Source organism: Quercus suber, unplaced genomic scaffold (genome assembly GCF_002906115.3).
Source record: "Quercus suber isolate HL8 unplaced genomic scaffold, Cork oak 2.0 scaffold_163, whole genome shotgun sequence".
Lineage (NCBI taxonomy): Eukaryota > Viridiplantae > Streptophyta > Magnoliopsida > Fagales > Fagaceae > Quercus > Quercus suber.
The window spans coordinates 599,790-617,814 of NW_027069624.1; the positions used below are offsets into that span (position 1 = coordinate 599,790).

General features: G+C 37.4%; 1 protein-coding gene and 1 pseudogene across 1 annotated transcript; one reads left to right on the top strand and one right to left on the bottom strand.

The window, feature by feature from the left end:
* Positions 1-2,300: 2,300 nt before the first annotated feature.
* On the top strand, positions 2,301-3,455 carry LOC112029699 (receptor-like protein EIX2). Its single transcript, XM_024062386.2, has one exon. It carries the CDS (start codon positions 2,301-2,303, stop codon positions 3,453-3,455), a length of 1,155 nt encoding a protein of 384 aa, XP_023918154.2.
* Positions 3,456-10,931: 7,476 nt separating this feature from the next.
* LOC112021038 (uncharacterized) lies at positions 10,932-17,069 on the bottom strand (annotated as a pseudogene).
* Between the last annotated feature and the right edge of the window lie 956 nt (positions 17,070-18,025).

An 18,025-nucleotide genomic window follows, 5' to 3' on the forward strand; every position in this document is an offset into this window, starting at 1 on the left:
ATAATTCAAAAGAGACTATCACCTAAAGAGTTACATCATATAACTCCCACATCTCCTAGAACGTAAGCTTGCAATCATGTAAGTTTCTTGAATTTGCCTCATATTGTACACACAAATTTTAGTTATTCAGAAACTTATTAAAAGCCGGGATAATGTACACACCAATTTTAATTATGTGATTTGGCATCAAGCCTAATGGTACACACCAATTTTAAGCATTAAGCAATTGAACCGAGGGTACACCTTATGTTCTTTTTGTGCATGTACTACACTTTCTTGAGCATAAAATCTTACGATATGCACTAAGGTGTTCATGATTGGATAGTGAATAGTGGTGAGATGGTTATTTATGCCTTTCTTAAAAGGTTCAAGTCTGATAGTCAAAGACATGTGACTTCAAGATCAAGACAAAGTGATCAAAAACTGTAAAAATCTTTCCCACACAACATGCACTACAAATCTTCAACTAGTAAAGTGCAATAAATAAGTTCATCACAGCTGAACAAGGTACAAAGACATGTTATGTGAAAATAAATTGACCAACCTTATTTTCAAAAACCAAGAGAATGAATACAAAACACAAATTGCTTTCCTTTTTCTCCTTTTTTTTTTTTTTTTTTTTTTTTTTATAAATTTTTCTTGAAAAGAAGAAATAAATGCAAACCTAGAATGAAATGCATGAATGATATGCAATGTAAATCCTAGAAACAAAAAGGTAAAAGAAACCAAAGAACAAAGGTCACAAAAGATAAAGCAAAGAAGCACAAGGGCCATGTCAGAAAAACTCAATTAGATCGAGCCTTTTGCATCCAAAACCTTTTAGATGCATTACGAGCATTAGAGTTCATATTCACATTAGAGTGATTTCTAACTCCAAGATTGGACTAAAGGTTTAGAGCCTTTAACAATTCACCAATAAGAGCCATAGGATTTTGTGCTTGAGGCACAGGCACTTTAGGCTTATTTGCTCGCTTAGCTGCTTGCAGTTTATAACAATTTGGACGAATGTGTCCAGACTTTTCACAAAAATGACAAACCCAAACAGGTTTACCATGCATCTTGTCCTTAAAAAAGGTAGACTCCTTAGGTTTAGACTCTTTCAGATCAACCCTAATCTTCCTAGGAGGTGTGACCTCTACAAGTTTAGGAGTCTCACTCACAACCTCACTCACAGGTGGTTCAGAGAAAGAAGAAGGAACAAAGTTTGTGGAATGGGGTGCAGACACAGAGATGCTCTTAACAAAACCTAATCCAGATTTGTCAGAAGGAGCCTTTTGAACACTCAGCATTTGATCAAGTTTAGAACTAGCAGATCTAGCAACAAATAAATCATATTCCAAAGATTTAACTTTATCAAGAAAGAGCATATTCTCAGTTTTCACATTGTTCAAAAATTCATTAGCATCAAACAAGTTAACAAGCAAATTTTTCTTTTCAAGCTCAAGAGATGCAATTTTCTTTAAGCCTAATTCAACATTCATGGCATCCTTCATAGCAGCTTTGCAAAGTTTATTGTAGGCTTCTTGAAAATCTACATCCTCAGAGAGTTCCCCATCAGAAGGGTTCTCTTCAACAAATATACTTTCATTGACTACAGCAGTAGCAGTGAAAGCAATGAAGTTTCCATCATCGTTACATCTAGACTCATCATCAAAAACTTCATTATCACTAAGGGTTACAACCATAGCCTTCCCCTTAGACCTCAAGTATGTGGGACATTCAGATTTTATGTGACTATACCCTTGACATCCAAAACACTGAAGACCCATAGAATTGTTTGAAGATTAACCAACTTTTTCTCTAGGTTTTTCATTGTTATTAATCTTAGTGGAATCATTCTTCCTAAAGTTTCTAGGTTCAGCAGTGTTTGTACTTCTTTCCTTTCTGTTATTATTCCTAAGAAAGTTTCTAAAGTTCTTGGCAAGGTATGCAATCTCTGTAGCAGAGAGCTTATTATCAAATCCACCAACATCAACATCATTAACTGACTTAAGAGCCATTGATTTGGATTTGTTAGTTTTGGGTAGGTCTAACTCATAGGATTGAAGAGATTCTACAAGTTCATCAACAGGGATGGAGTCCACATCCTTGCTCTCAGTGATGGCAGTCACTTTCGGATATCATTTCCAATTCATATTGGATATTCTCTCCTCAAGTAGAATATATGAATTTTGTCTTTCAACCAAATAAGTGGTCAAATTCCAAATTTGTCATTGGAGTTTACTTCTTCTCCCATCATAGACTTGAGTTCAAATAAACTCGAAGGTGGAATACCACAATTTTTAGATGTTTCCAAGCATATGCTTTCAGGCCCAATCTTCACCTTATGTGAAGTTCAAAATGGTAACTTGAAATTTCTAGTTCTCTCCAATTATAAGTTATCAGGACAGTTTCCCGACTCATGTTGGATGCGTCTTAAAGGATTACAAGTTCTTAATTTGGCAAACAATCATTTTCATGGGAAAATCCCAAGCTCAGTGGGATTTCTACATAGGATTGTATCATTGGATTTAGGCAACAATAATTTTAGTGGGGAACTTCCTACTTCCTTGAATAATTGCAAGGACTTGATCTTCCTTAATCTTGGATATGATGCTCTGGCAGGACAGATACCGATATGGTTAAGGACTAGTTATCCAAATTTAATTATCCTTATCCTTCTATCCAATCACTTCAATGGAAGCATCCCTATTCATCTCTGCCATCTAGAACATCTTCAAGTTTTAGACCTTGCTCTAGACCAAATCTCGGGAAGTATACCAAAATGCCTCAACAATCTTTCTTCTTTGACTAAAAAAGATAGTCCAGATGCTACCATTATCCATTCTTCTCTAGAAACTATCGGCAGTATGGGATATTTATTTTCTTATATTGATCATTTGTTTTTTATGTGGAAAGGAAAAGAGCACGAGTATAAAAATATTATTGGACTATTAAAAAGCATAGATCTCTCGAGCAATAATTTAACTGGGTGGATTCCAAGAGAAATTGTGGAACTTGTTGGATTAGTTTCCTTAAATCTCTCAAGAAACCATTTAACTGTACAAATCACTTTAGAGATAGATATGTTACAATCATTAGATGCCTTGGATCTATCTAAGAACCAGCTTTCCGGTGGAATTCCTTCAAGCCTTTCTTATATTGATCGTCTAAGTGTCTTGGACTTGTCAAACAACAATTTGTCCGAAAAAATTCCAACAAGCCCTCAGCTTGATACCTTTAATGCATCCTCATATGAGGGGAATCCAAATCTTTGCGGAGCCCCGCTTCCAAAGAAATGTTCGGGGGAAGAAATAGCTCAAATTCCAGCTATGAACGGGAGCAGAGAACATGCTGGCATGCAAGATGAGAAAGAAGGGTTTATATCCAAGGGATTTTATGTTAGTGTGGCCCTTGGATTTATCGCAGGTTTCTGGGGAGTTGTTGGCACATTAGTATTGAATATGTCACTGTGAGCCACATTTTTCAGGTTCTTGAACGATTTCAAAGATAGGCTATAAGTGGCAATATCAGTGAATATGGCCAGAGTTCAGAGGCAGCTTCAAAACTAACTGGTAATAATTCTTTGTTTCCAACTTTTCTCTTCTACTATGCAAATAAATCTATCACTTCTACCACAATTTGTTTCTCAACGCAAAAGTCTTACGTTATTTTGATAGTACAATCAATTTCTCAATGGATCATTTGATGATTATATTTACTACTGTCTATTGACATTAGAATCATTATCATCCTTGAATGTTCAAATAGCGTGTAAAAACACTATGAACATTTATACCCCAATTTACAAATTACCAATTCAAGCTTAATATCAAACAATGTATGTGCAGAATATGAACATAAGCTTATAACAGAATTGATAAATAATCTAAACCAAATAAAATCATATCCACAGCAGAAATTAAATGACAAAGATTAAGGGAAGAGAGATACAAACACAAAGATAACACAGCGATGTGTTATCAAAGAGGAAATCGAAGCCCTCAGCGTAAAACCTCTTTGCCGCCCTTCAAGCGGTCAATAATCCACTAGAAAATGTAGTTGGGATATATGAACAGCAATAGACCCTCCAAGCCTAATCTACCCAGTGTACCTAAGCCCTCAAAACTTCTTGCTCCAATGAGGTTGCACTAAACTTTTGTCTTTTCTAGCTTACCGAATTCTGCTATAGCCCATAGTATCAACCAATATCAATTGGTCCTTTCCTAACTGCTTCCCAAAGCACCAAAAAGTCTTTTCACAGATGTGGGTATGGTGAGAAAAGGATTTTGTCAAGAACCTCTCAAGGATGTAACAATGAAGAGGGTGAGAGTAGAAGAATTTGAAGAGTCTCTATGTGAAGATTATGGATGAGTCAATCTTGTTTTTCTCTAGGGTTTCTCTCTCAAAATTCTCTCTGGAAGCTCTCTACATTTTGTGGGTATAAGGGTCTATGTATAGTGGTGTGTGTTTGGAATGCAAAGAGTCATTTTTCCAAAACAGAGCTGGCTGGCAACTTGGTCTCGCGACTTGACTAAGTCGCAAGTTCAAGCCGCGAGCTAATTGAATGGCTAGTCTGGACTTTTTGTCCTGTAGTGCTACAGCTGGCATGATGCTTTAGCTACTCTACACGCTTCACTCGTGTGCATCTTCTGGCGGGTTGCCAGCCGCGAGATCCAGTCACGAGTTTCTGCTTCACTGCACAATCTTGAGCATTTCTTCACACTCTCTCACACACTATCCTTACATGGTTCCCACCCTAATACAGGGTTTTTAAATGCTGAATTACAAGCAAATTTGGCATGGAATAAAGCCAACAAAATGGTTGATTAAATTCAACCTTACAATCTCCCCCTTTGGCTATTCCGTGACAATACCCTACAACAAATTCTAGACTTAACGTGTGAGTTGGGAACAGTTGAGTAAAACTCACTCACACCTAACTCTAGAATTTGTGAAGCTCTTGAACCATAAGAACAAGTATCTCTTGAAACACAACAACATAGTATGATCATTGTATGCAGAAAACTTGTAATGCATATGGAGCAAGCACAATGTAATCAAGCAAAAATGGACTTAAGCAGTACACCGTGGCTTGACCAAAAACGAACAATCACTATAAATAGTGATCAAAATGCTCATTCACACACGGAATGAACATCCGAACATGCAAGCTAATAAGCTCATTTGCAAAGTATTATTTGCATGTCCAACACTCAACCAATGCAACAATACAAGGTAATTGCATTAAGGATAAAAATCCAACAAAGGGCACAAGAGTGATGTACTGAAGAAAATGCATAACATTTAGCAACAAGTACTAAGCTACAAAGCATGGGTACAACAACCTAAAAGCTTACAAAAGCAACCGGTTACAAAAGTACCATACACATGAACTTAATAACATAACATAAACACTGAAATATGCTAATATGAAGCAAAATATTAAACATAAGCCTGCTTGTTGAAATCTCCCCCTTTGACTAAGCTCTTTCTCCCCCTATCATTTTACTCAACATCTTCTTCCCCTTTTTGTCATGGAATAGCTAGTCCTCATCTTCTTCTAGCTTTCTTTGAATCTGATCCATTTGAGTTTGGAGAGAAGTGAACTTCATATCACACCGAATGTTGTGGTGGTGCAAGATAGATGTGAGTCCGGACATTTTGGTGCTCAACTCGTGGACGGATGCCACAATGTTGTCTAGCTTCTCGTCAAAGGAAGATGAGCTAGAGTGCGAACCCCTGTGTGATGCTAAAGTTTCTATTTTGATTCCCTTTCGACTATGACCAATGCTAGCGTTGAACGTACGCATGTTGATTGGACACGGTTTTGTGTAGGGAGACTCATCTTCTGATGGATGGATCCCTTTGAGCTTCAAAATCCTAGAAATGAGGTAGCAAAACGGAATGCATATCTGTGACTCAGTTCGTAGAACTGTTTTGCGTATAACATGAAAGATATGTGCACAAATGTTAATCTCTACATCAGAGATTAGATCATGAAGAAAAAAGGCACGTCTGAGGTTCATATACCCAGTGCTGGATAAGGGGTACAAGTTGTGAAACATGATGATTTTAAGCACCCTCAATTTCAGAGGAAGAGAGGAAACACTAAATGAGTTCCCATTTGGTGAGAATTCCAAGTCTTTTCCAAGAGCATCCCAAAGTAGGTCCTCATCTGGACAAAGATCATCATAAACCGGTGAATTTTTAAGCATTGGCCGATTGATGTGAAGGATCTCTGCTAGATATGCGGGAGAGACTGAGAAACTTTTTCTTCTAACCTAGCACTTGAGTTCATCATCTTCAACAATTGCATTGGCATAAAACTCCTTTACCAAATTTTCATATGCTTCATCAAGGTTGGAGAGAAGGTAATTCCAATCCTTGTGAGCAAACCATTTAGGGATGTCGGTGTCAAAAAGAGAAGGTTGATCAACAACCTTTTCAACCAGCGGTGTAGCATCTCTGAAATAATTCTCATGAGTCTGAAAGGTAGCATAGGATCTGAACCTGTTTGGATCGAACACTCCTGATGGTGAACGGGTCCTTTTTGTTCGAGGTGAGAGATCATCAACATCAATGATAGGCTCCTTACCTTTGCTGCTGCCCCCTTTCACAACTGCTTTCTTGAATGGAGACATATCCACTCTACATCATGTTTTACCAAAAACAAGAGAAACCACAAAAGGCACCAAACATTATTAGCATTGGGTTAGTTCCAAAACATGGATAATGAAGAAAACCCTAAACATTTGGGATTTAGGTTCCAATCATGACAATGAGTGTATTGGTGCCACTAATTACACAATGTTTACTCAAGACAGAGTAGATCAGAACATAACCACCAAAAATCACATATCAATTTCACAAGAAAAACAAATACCCATATTCAATAAAGAGATATACAAATATCAGTAAAAACACACAATTCAAGAGATATATGCAGAAGGGTGAGATATAATGTGTAAGAAACAAAGCCCATACCTTTCCTTGAAGGTTGATGAAGTGGTGACAAAGAAGTTGAGGGTTTTGTGTGTGAACACGGTGGTTTTGAAATAGTGAAGGTTAGACCAGAAGATGAACAGCCACGGGGTGCAAGGGAAAAATGAAAAGTTTTGAAACCTGTCTTGAAAAAGACCCTTATTGCGCAAAACATGCAATTTTCGCGACTGAGTCAAGTCGCGTGCAAGTCGCCAAGGCCAGTTGCCAGACACTTTAAAACAAAAATTTGAAAAATTTGCGAAGTGTTTTTCGCGACTGGAAGTTCTACCCGCGAGAGAGTCGCGAGGTAAGCCGCTAAAATCTCTGTGTACCCCTTGCGACTGGACCTTCCGCCCACAAAAAAGTCGCCACACTAAGCTGCGAAAAACATAAATACCCAAAATTTGAAAAATATTCTAAGTATTTTTCGCGACTGGGACATGCGAATGGACCAACCCGCGACTGAGTCGCCAGAACAAGGCACTGTTTTTGAAGATTTTGACACCTTTTGCAAAAATAAAATACTTTCCAAAAACAACTAAAACACTCAAAAATCTTTTTGTGTTTGATTAACAAAAATTGAGCATGTGAAAACAAATTTAATCAAGTACAATCACACAAATGAATATGACATTCATTGAACATAGACATGTGTGATATGTGTGGGTATCAAAAATGAGATAGTCCTTAGTCTAATGTGAAGCTTCAATGATCAATTCAATCAAGGCATACACAACTAGTACTAGATAATGTGACCCATCTCAATTATAGAAATATGCATATATGACCTCCCACATAACTTGAAAACATAATTTTGAAGCTTTTCATTTGGCTTCATATACATCATTTGATCTTTTTGAATCATTACATCTCATTGTGAGATCGATGCCTGAAATTTTTGATATTTCAATTTGATGAGTTAGCCTTTGGCTTTTTGGGCATCATACATTTTATTTTTGGTCGCTTTCCCTTTTTCCTAGTCAAATACTAGTATATGCAACAGGCTTTTGCAGCTCAATATCTTTTTTCATTTGGAGATTTACATTTGGTGAGCTCGTTAAGCAAAACAATAAAATAAAAAGTGGAAAGATATATAGGCATGAGTCTATGCATGTCTTAAGATCAACAAAACCATTCACTAATCATTCATGACAAGGTTGAAGATCTATTTACAATAGTCACATAGATTTCAAGATTTCTCCCACAATGATATGAGTGCATAGGGAACAAGCTAGGCTCGTAGATACACAAAGCCATTAGTACAAAGGTATAAGGCAGAACATGCTTTGAGACAAAACTCAACAATGTCGATCAAACTTTTTGGAGTTTTATGAGCTTTTGGATTTTTGACGCATAAGCAAGAAAATATTGATAAAAAACAACAATATAAAAAAATTTTAAGTAAAGGAATGCAAATACCCATAACATGTAAAAAAGTTACATAATTGAACACAAAAAGATCATATGGAAGATAGAGTTCAAGGAATGATGCCGACACCAATGGTCTTACGCAAGGATTCAAACCTCAGGCCATCAAGATGTTTAGTAAATATGCCTGCCTTTTGATTGTCAGTATTGATGAACTCTAGACATACAATCTTGTCCTCTACCAAGTCTCGAATGAAATGATATCGGATCTTGATATGCTTGGATTTGGAGTGTTGAACTGGATTCTTTGACAAATTTATGGCACTAGTGTTATCACAGAACACACACATAGTGTCTTGAGAAATTCCATTATCATGTAGTAGCTTTCTCATCCATAGTAGTTGTGCATAACAACTTCCTGCTACTATATATTCTGCTTCAGTCGTTGAAAGAGAGACTGAATTCTTCTTTTTGCTCATCCATGAAACCAAGTTATTCCCAAGATAGAAGCAACCACTGGAAGTGCTTTTCCTATCATTAATGCATCCGGCCCAGTCAGCATCTGAATATCCAGCCAAGCACTCATTTGAATCTTTTGAATACCAAATCCCATAGTCAAATGTCCCATTGATATAGCGAATGATTCACTTGACTGCTGTTGAAAGCTTGAAAATGTGTTGAAAACACAAGAGAAATTTAGACCCCCCCCCCCAATTAAAGTTATGGTTCGATAGATTTTACTCTAACTTAATACTAAGTGCGGAATAGTGTAAATGCGAGCGGATGAACAAATAAGCTAGTCTAATCCATAAACTAAGCAACACAACAGTATAATGTAATATAAAAGAGTAGGGAAGAGAGATTCAAACACAGAAAACATCGAGACGTGTTTTCGAAGAGGAAACCGAAGGACTTGGGGAAAAACCTCTTCGCCGCCCTCCAAGCGGAAATCGATCCACTAGACAATCAGTTGGGATACATGGGTTAGCAAGAGACCCTCCAAGCCTAATTTACCCGATGTACCTAAGCCCTCCAAACTCCTACTCCAACAAGGCTTCTCGAAAATGTGTCTAGTCTAGCACCCTGAATCCCGCAACAATCTCCATGTTGCATCTGCCATTCCAGGCTTCTTCCAATGCTTCCCAGCAGCACCAAAACGTCACACAACACTCTCAAAGGGTGTGGTAAGTATTTGGGCTATTAACCTCTCAATGGTATAGAAATGGAGAGGGAAGAGTTGAGGAGATACCACAAGCAAGTGTATAGAGAAATGTGGGGATGGCAATCTCTAATTCTCAATGTGTTTGGCTAGGGTTTTTCTCTCTGAAGCATATCTCAACATTTGTGGGTAATGAGGGTGTGGGTAATGAGGGTATATATATGATAGGCACAGAAAGTGTGAGTCATTCAGTACAGGCTGGCAGAACAGATTGCCTCGTGGATGTCTTGCGGGAAGGCCTTACCCGCGAGATACTTGCGAGAGACAGCTGTCTCCACCTGGCATGACTCTTCGCATTCCAGCATGTGCAGGGCACATGATTCACTTCGCGGGAAGCTAGGTCGCGATATACCCATGAGAATTCTTCAGCCTTCAAATGCTTGAGTCTTCACTCTCTCTCTCTNATAGTAGGTGTAGACTCCTTTTCAGGTGATTCTTTCTCAGAATCATCACCTAGAGACATATCATCATCATCCTCATTCTTCATAAGATTTTGCCCCTTGCCATCATCATCAATGTCTTTTTCTGAGATGGTGTCATCTATGACCACATTTATTGGCTCCATCATCGTCTTAGTGCGCTTGTTGTACACTGTGTATGCTCGGCTATTTGTTGAGTATCCTAGGAATATCCCTTCATCACTTTTAGCATCAAATTTTCTAGGATTTTCCCTATATTTTAGAATGTAATACTTACTTCTAAATATTCTGAAATATTTCACCTTCGGTTCCTTTTCTCTCCAAATTTCATATGACATCTTCTTTGTCCCTGCTCGGAAATAAATTCTGTTCTCAATATGACATGATGTATTAACAGCTTCAGCCCAAAATTTTTGTGGTATGTTTTTGTTGAGTAACATGACTCTTGCCATCTCTTGGATCACCCGGTTCTTTCTTTCGACCACCCCATTCTGTTGTGGAGTCTTTGGAGCTGAGAATTCCTTCTTGATGTCGTGCTCATTGCAAAAGGCTTCAAATTTAGCATTTTCAAATTCCTTCCCATGATCGCTTCTGATTTTGACTATGGGAACTCCTTTTTCATTCTGTAGCCTCTTGCATAACCTTTCCATTTTATCACAAGCTTCTGACTTCTCTCTAAGGAATTCCACCCAAGAATACCTTGAGAAATCATCAACTACCACCATAATATAGCGTTTTCCGCCCATGCTTTCAATTCTTGTTAGACCCATTAAATCCACATGAAGTAACTCCAAAGGTCTTGAAGTAGCAACTACATTCACCTTAGGATGAGCTAATTTTGTTTGTTTTCCCATTTGACATGGACCACAAACACTTTTCTCAATTTTTCCAAACTTTGGCAAACCAACCACTGCTTCTAGTTTTGAGACTTTAGCCACTTGCTTGTAATTAGCATGCCCAAGTCATTGATGCCATAGCTCCAAGAGATTCACTCGAGCACTTCGACACGCTATGCTCAGTTTGGGAATGATACCATAGCAATTGTCGGTGGTCCTAAGACCCTTCAACACTTGAACACCCTCATCATTTAGGATTAGACACCCTTTCTTTGAAAATTGGACTAAGAAGTTTTCATCACATATTTGAGTGATGCTCAGAAAATTCACTTTCAATCCTTTGATGTACAGCACATCAGTCAACAGTGGCAGTCTTGGAATCTCAATGGTTCCATTTCCGAGAACTTGTGAGTGACTACCATCTCTAAATGTCACATAACCATCTTCCTTCTCTTTGAGAGTTTTGAATAAAGATTTATCTCCAGTTATATGCCGTGAGCACCCACTGTCAAGATACCACAAACATGAATTAAACACTTTCAATACGGTGTGAACAAAAAGACAAGCATGTGATAGGCATTCTTGACCATCAAAACAGGACTCATCTTTATTTTCTTCATTAATAGAAGAGTATAGCTTTCTTTTCAAACCATCAAGTTTATCACATAATCGTCTATTCCTTTTCTTATATTTTTCAACCAAGGAAATCGACTCACACAAGCTATAATGAACATCATGATTTCTATGAACTAATGATTTAGCATATGTATAAAAATTCTAGTATGTTTCGTTGACTTAAATAACTCCAAAAGTTCATTACTAGGACAATCTCCAAATATGCTCATAGAGTCATTATCACAACACCTCTACTCCATTTCATATTGGCCTTTGCCATAGCACTTTCCATAGCAAGCCAAGGGATCTAGGATCACACTTAGGTAATAAAACCACAGCGAGTGTACCTACTCTGATACAAATTTAATGTTCAAATAGTGTGTAAAACACTGTGAACGTTTAGACCTCCAGTTTACAAATTACCAATTCAAGCTTAATATCAAACAATGTAGTGCGAAAAATGAACAGAAGTTTATAATAGAATTGATAAACAATCTAAACCAAATAAAATCACATCCTCACAATAGAAATTAAATGGCAAAGATTAAGGGAAGAGAGATGCAAACATAAGGACAATACAACGATGTGTTATCGAAGAGGAAACCGAAGCCCTCAGTGTAAAACCTCTCCGTCGCCCTCCAAGCGGTCAATAATCCACTAGAAAATGAAGTTGGGATACATGAACAACAATAGACCCTCCAAGCCTAATCTACCTAGTGTACCTAAGTTCTCCAAGCTTCTTGCTTCAATGAGGTTACGCTGAACCTTTGTCTTTTCTAGCTTATCGGATTCTGCTATAGCCCATAGCATCAACCAATAACCATTGGTCCATTCCTAACTGCTTTCCAAAGCACCAAATAGCCTTCTCACAGATGTGGATATAGTGAGAAAATGATTTGAGTAAGAACCTTTCAAGTATGTAACAATGAAGAGGGTGAGAGTAGAGGAATTTGAAGAGTCCCTATGTAAAGATTGTGGATGAATCAATTTTATTTTTCTCTAGGGTTTCTCTCTCAAAAATTCTCATTGGAAGCTCTTTATATTTCGAGGGTATAAGGGTCTATATATAGTGGTGGGTGTTTGGAATGTGAAGAGTAATTTTTCCAAAACAGAGCTAGCTGGCGACTTAGCCTCGCGACTTGACTGAGTCGTGAGTTCAAGCCGTGAGCTAACTGAATGGCCAGTCTGGACTTTTTGTTCTGTAGTACTATAGTTGGCATGATAGTTCAGCTTCTCTGCATGCTTCACTCGTGTGCAACTTTTGGTGGCTTGCCAGTCGCGAGTTCTAGTCACGAATCCCTGCTTCACTGCACAATCTTGAGCAATTCTTCACACTTTCTCACACACTACCCTTACAAGATTCCCACCTAAATACAGGGTTTCTAAATATTGAATTACAAGCAAATTTGGCACGGAATAAAGCCAACATAATGGTTGATTAAATTCAACCTTACAGCTTCTGTATAGAAACTGCTAAAGAAATAGCATGATCACAAATCAAAGAATCATGGGGTGGGTAGTGTATAATGTCAATCAATGCCTTGTGGTACTGGAATATGCTGATAGATGGCATAGTAGACCCTTCGTTTACAGCAAAGATTTGTAACTTTGAACATATGCTCACACATATTGCCCATTTCCGCCAAGTGCAATTGCAAATACCAAACTGTGAACCAGGATTCCAGACAACCTATACTTTATCCTTAACAAGCTGGTCGGCAACTTTTGCACATCCACCTTGTATGACTACATCAGAGTCTGGAATCTTCAATGCTTTGCGCCAAGATGTTAAGCCACTCATCCACTCATCTTTCCAATATCGTGCAAAATCATCCTTCCCCGAGTACTCATTAAGCCAGAAGTAAGAATGCAATTTTGTATCCAACTTATCAACCAACCAATCAGCACGTTGATAAACACCAGGGTCCTTCTCATTCAACAACCTAAGCTTCATCTGGCTGTGGTAAAACTCCATTGCTGCACACGTCTCCTGGCTGGCAAGTGGAAGAGATTTTAGTGCCACAGTCCATGCTTCTGAGTCAGAAGAAAGTCTCAAGTCAGTAATTTCTTAATAAAAGAAAACAGACTCACATAGAAAAGCCAATGGACTCCATACTATTTTATCTTTCACCTCATACGATCAAGTTGATCTTTAATAATTAAGATTACTAATTCATCGGGTGACCAAATCTTAGGAACCCCAAACCAAGTACAAACATACATAAATGCATACCTACATAAAACAAATCTTGATCAATAATTAATGGAGGTTAGTGGTCCATTCCAAGAAATTGTCACCCATTTAACAGTGTGAATTAGCATTTTGGCAGTGAGTGTGGAAGACTGCAAAACGATATATTTTTTCACTTCCCTCACACGAGGGAAAGAATTCCTCCATATAGAAAAGACAGTGACCAACCTATTCTAGGATACCATATCGCCTTAGAGTAATCCATAAAATCTGACTCATCAATAAAATCTTCCAATAAATCCTCAAACAAATTAACGGTTCCTTGTCCTCGGCATATGTCATCCACTGCCTGCTCAAGCCGTCTTGATATCTCGACTCGCATCTTAGGTTCCAAACATTTCTTTACTAAGTTTTTATGCCACGCATGACGGACCCGCCAGAAGCATATCAGTACACAGCAATCAAACACATCCCTGAGAAAAATGCATAAAGCATATATAAATTCAACAATTCAGGCATGTACAATTCATTAAGAATATAGAAGAAATCACAGCCACCACGCTAAAAGGTCTGGCTCCACTACAGTAAATTTTCAGCATGCTTATTAATCCAGGCTACCCAAGTCAAACTTATATATTGGACTAGAACCCCCAAAAATTATTGTTAATTTGACCTTTCAGCTTGATCAATGCAAATCTTTTGTCATATGCAACTTTATATGAAATATAATAGTTCCAATGGTTAGAAACACATTACTAAAGCTACTTTTGAGACATAGAATACAATAAGAGATGGAGCATCAACAAGATGGTCTGAATCAATAAGCATGTACATCCTATATTTAGGAGCTTTGAAATGGGAATGTTAAGGGTTGGTCACTGATTTTGATTTTGTGTACCAAAACCCTACCTATATTTATAATAAAACTCAAGCAAGTGCTTTATAAACATGCGAATCAAGTTATTGTGTAACCAGCTTCCCATTGATGCAGGACAATGAACTCTCAAAAGGGGACTCGGTGCTTTAGGAAACAAAAGAACAAAAGGATAGGTAGGACCCTAGGAATCACCGCATAGGGTTTGCTTGAAATCACCATTAAGTGATGAAAGTAGAAAATAGAAGAGTATGAATCAACACCTAGGGTTACTTGGAATCATCACCAAACATGAGATGAAGGAGAGAGTATACTTGTGGGGTCCACCCTCATGTGAGGGAGAGGATGCATGTTTCCGAAATATAATGGATTTTCTTGAGATAAAGGCAGGAACCTAGGAATCTAGGCTTCCTTGGAATCATCACCAAGCACTAGAAGTAATCTTCCAACACAAATTTCATTAATTTAGGATCAACTGCATTTTCAGAGCCTTATAATAGGCCTCCCAAACTACATCATAGAAGGAAAGGAAATAAATTGAAATTGATTACATCAAATTTAAAAAAAAAAAATGTTAAAAAGTGTTACCATCCATTAGCATCAATCTATGTTAACTGTGATCAATCAGGTTAATGGGCATATTTGGTGTCTACACCACCACCACCCCTATATGGAGAAATTATTCAGTCCTAGAGGACCATGTTAGCAATGCCTAATGGTTCTCCCATCCAATAATAAAATTTCATGTGTATCTTAATCACAATCCTAATCATGATATTGAATTAAAATAAATAAATAAATAAAAACCTTTCACGAGAACAACTAACATCATTGTTGCCTTCTTCAACTCTAGTGTTTGCAGATTCCTTACACAAGAACGTTCGGATAAAGCAAACAAAAAGCCAACCCACACCAGCATTGTGGTGTAATGAACTTGCAGGTGTGAAAGTTGAAGGAGGCAGTGGTGATAGTAGGTATTGCCGTGGATTTTTATTTATTTATTTATTTTTACTTTGTAAACGTTGTGATTAGGATTTGACTTAATTAGTTTGAACACATGGAATTTTATTTTATTTTAGTTTTTGACAGGTAAAAACGTGGCATTTTATTATTAGTGAAAGGACCATTAGACATTGCTGAACTGGTCCTCCTAGATGACTGAATAATTTCTCCCCTATAAGCCAATATGATCCATGGAATAATTTTCTACCAAATGTTTATTAAATCATATAGTTATTAATATACAGTTTGGAGTGTGACTGGTCAACTTAGCAACCAACCTGATTGTTAGGACATTGACAAGAGGATCATCAAAAATGAACCCAGTCAATTTCCAAGTAGGATCTTTTGTGCAAACTCTATTGTAAAGAGCCCTCATCCATCTATGCACATCTGAATTTGCAAACCTTGGTGCAATAATCCAAGCTACAGGGATTGCCTTCTTATCCAAGTTGAATACAACAAGACTGTGAATCGGATACTAGATGAATTTGCAAAAAGCACACACTTAGTTTCTAAGGACACTAAGGACTTAGGCTACATAAAATTAAAAAATAAAATAATGAAATAAATAAAATAAAATCAGACCTTCAATTTGTTTGTTCCGAACCTTGAATCATAAACCAGAAGGCTGCAATTGCCAAACTGAATCATTTGCTGCAACTGCCACTCTGTTTGAATGCCCAAAGTGAAACGTTTTGAATCAGAGAAATCTTCATAAAAGAAAACATGATTCTGATGGCTTGCAACCCACATGCTGATGCTGACTGGATCCTCTGTATCAAGTTCATATGTAGAACGTTGGATGCTCCTCTCCTGTCTTCGAACATACCGGTGGCTTAACTGGTCATCATGGTTACTTGGCCCACCTTGTCTTACTACCGATTCACTGTGTCTTTGCATTATTGTCTCCACAGAAACCCCAACATGTAGTAGAGATAAGACCCGCAAATGGAGATCCTCTGATATGTATGGAGCAAACATAGCACGCATTCTAGCAGCCTTAGTATCCTGTGGACCATGGCATGGCAACCCCTTCTTATCTACATGCTTATCTTCAGTATATATGATTAGTGCTACTGATGGTTCAGCAATTAAGCGCTTCACGATAAAGTGGCACGTGCACCCTCTCTTAGTATTTAGTCGGCCAGCATTTTTCTTCTTTGGGACATAAGTTGTCCTACTAGGTCATACAATGCCACCCTTATGACCGTCATCAGGCCCAAAGGAACACCAATACCTTCACAATCAATAAGCTATGTGAAAACTCATGATGTACTAGTTACCAGGAAATCCTCTAAAGGAACAAGTTTGAACTTACAGAATATATTCAAGAATGCCATCAACCTTTGGCTTGCACGTCATCTCTGGACGTCGTTGTCGCCTTGCTTCTACATGAAATCTTGACGGACAATCTTTATTTTCTGATTCTCCCTTTACGAAATCATTCACTCTAGGCTAGAGCAACTCTATCGATTTTGTCATGCCAACCTTCCACCTTTGACCACACAAGGTCAGCAGCAGAAAATTCTAAGGTTGGAGGATTTTGTGCAGGAAGGGATAGAATCTTGTCCCACCTGGCCATTTGCAACATACACGGCCAAAAATAAAAAGGCAATAATATCAAATCAACCAACTAGGTCTATTTGCTTCTGTTCTTTCAAACAACACTTTTTCAATGAACAACTATTTAAAACCTCACTATTTTCTAAATCCAACAGTTTCAAACACCATTTTTTCAAAAGGGTACTAAAAAAAAAAAATTTGTGCCAAGCTGGCACGTAATTAGCCAAAGATTAATCTTTTTAAAACTCACATTTTTCTAGGGGTCTGTTTGGATACAGCTAAAAATTGAAAACTGAAAAACACTGTAACAAAATCATTTTTAAATGTGTAAATAGTACCGTGGGATCTATTTTTAATGAAAAAATTGTTGAAAAGTGAAATTTTTGGGTTCATGAATAGCGCACTGTTCACAGGAAAAGTCAAATATTTCAACTCAAAAAGTAATAAAAAAAAAAATGTTGAAACGCAAATCGTGCGTTTGGGAAGCGCAAACCGCTTCCCAAACGCACACTAGGTACACCTTTTTCAAACATGACTTTCGCAAAAAGCTGCAAAATAAGTTGTACTAAACTAACACTAATAAGCACAAGATTAATCTTTTTAAAACCTTTTTTTTTTTTCCTAGGTACACCTTTTTCAAACAAGTAATACTTAAAGTATAGTTCTTTATGTGCAATATATTAGAATCCCAATCAAAATCAAACACATGGTTGCCCTTGAATAATGAAGAAAAATTATCATTTCTAAGGACAATTAAATTCAATATTGCTATGTGTTTGAATTCAATAAATTTGGTAAAGTACCACTTTTGCAACAAAACCCAAAAAAAAAAAAAATGAGAAATAAGTTGTACCAAAGAGACACTTACAAGAAGATATTGCTAAACCATAAATAAAATAAACCCAAGTTGAAAGAGAACTAAACTAACATAAACACACATATCATAACATCCAAAGAAGCAAAAACAGATGCACA

Bases quoted from the DNA above. Each gene is read 5' to 3' on its own strand.
- LOC112029699 (XM_024062386.2), top strand. From the start codon at position 2,301: ATGCTTTCAGGCCCAATCTTCACCTTATGTGAAGTTCAAAATGGTAAC.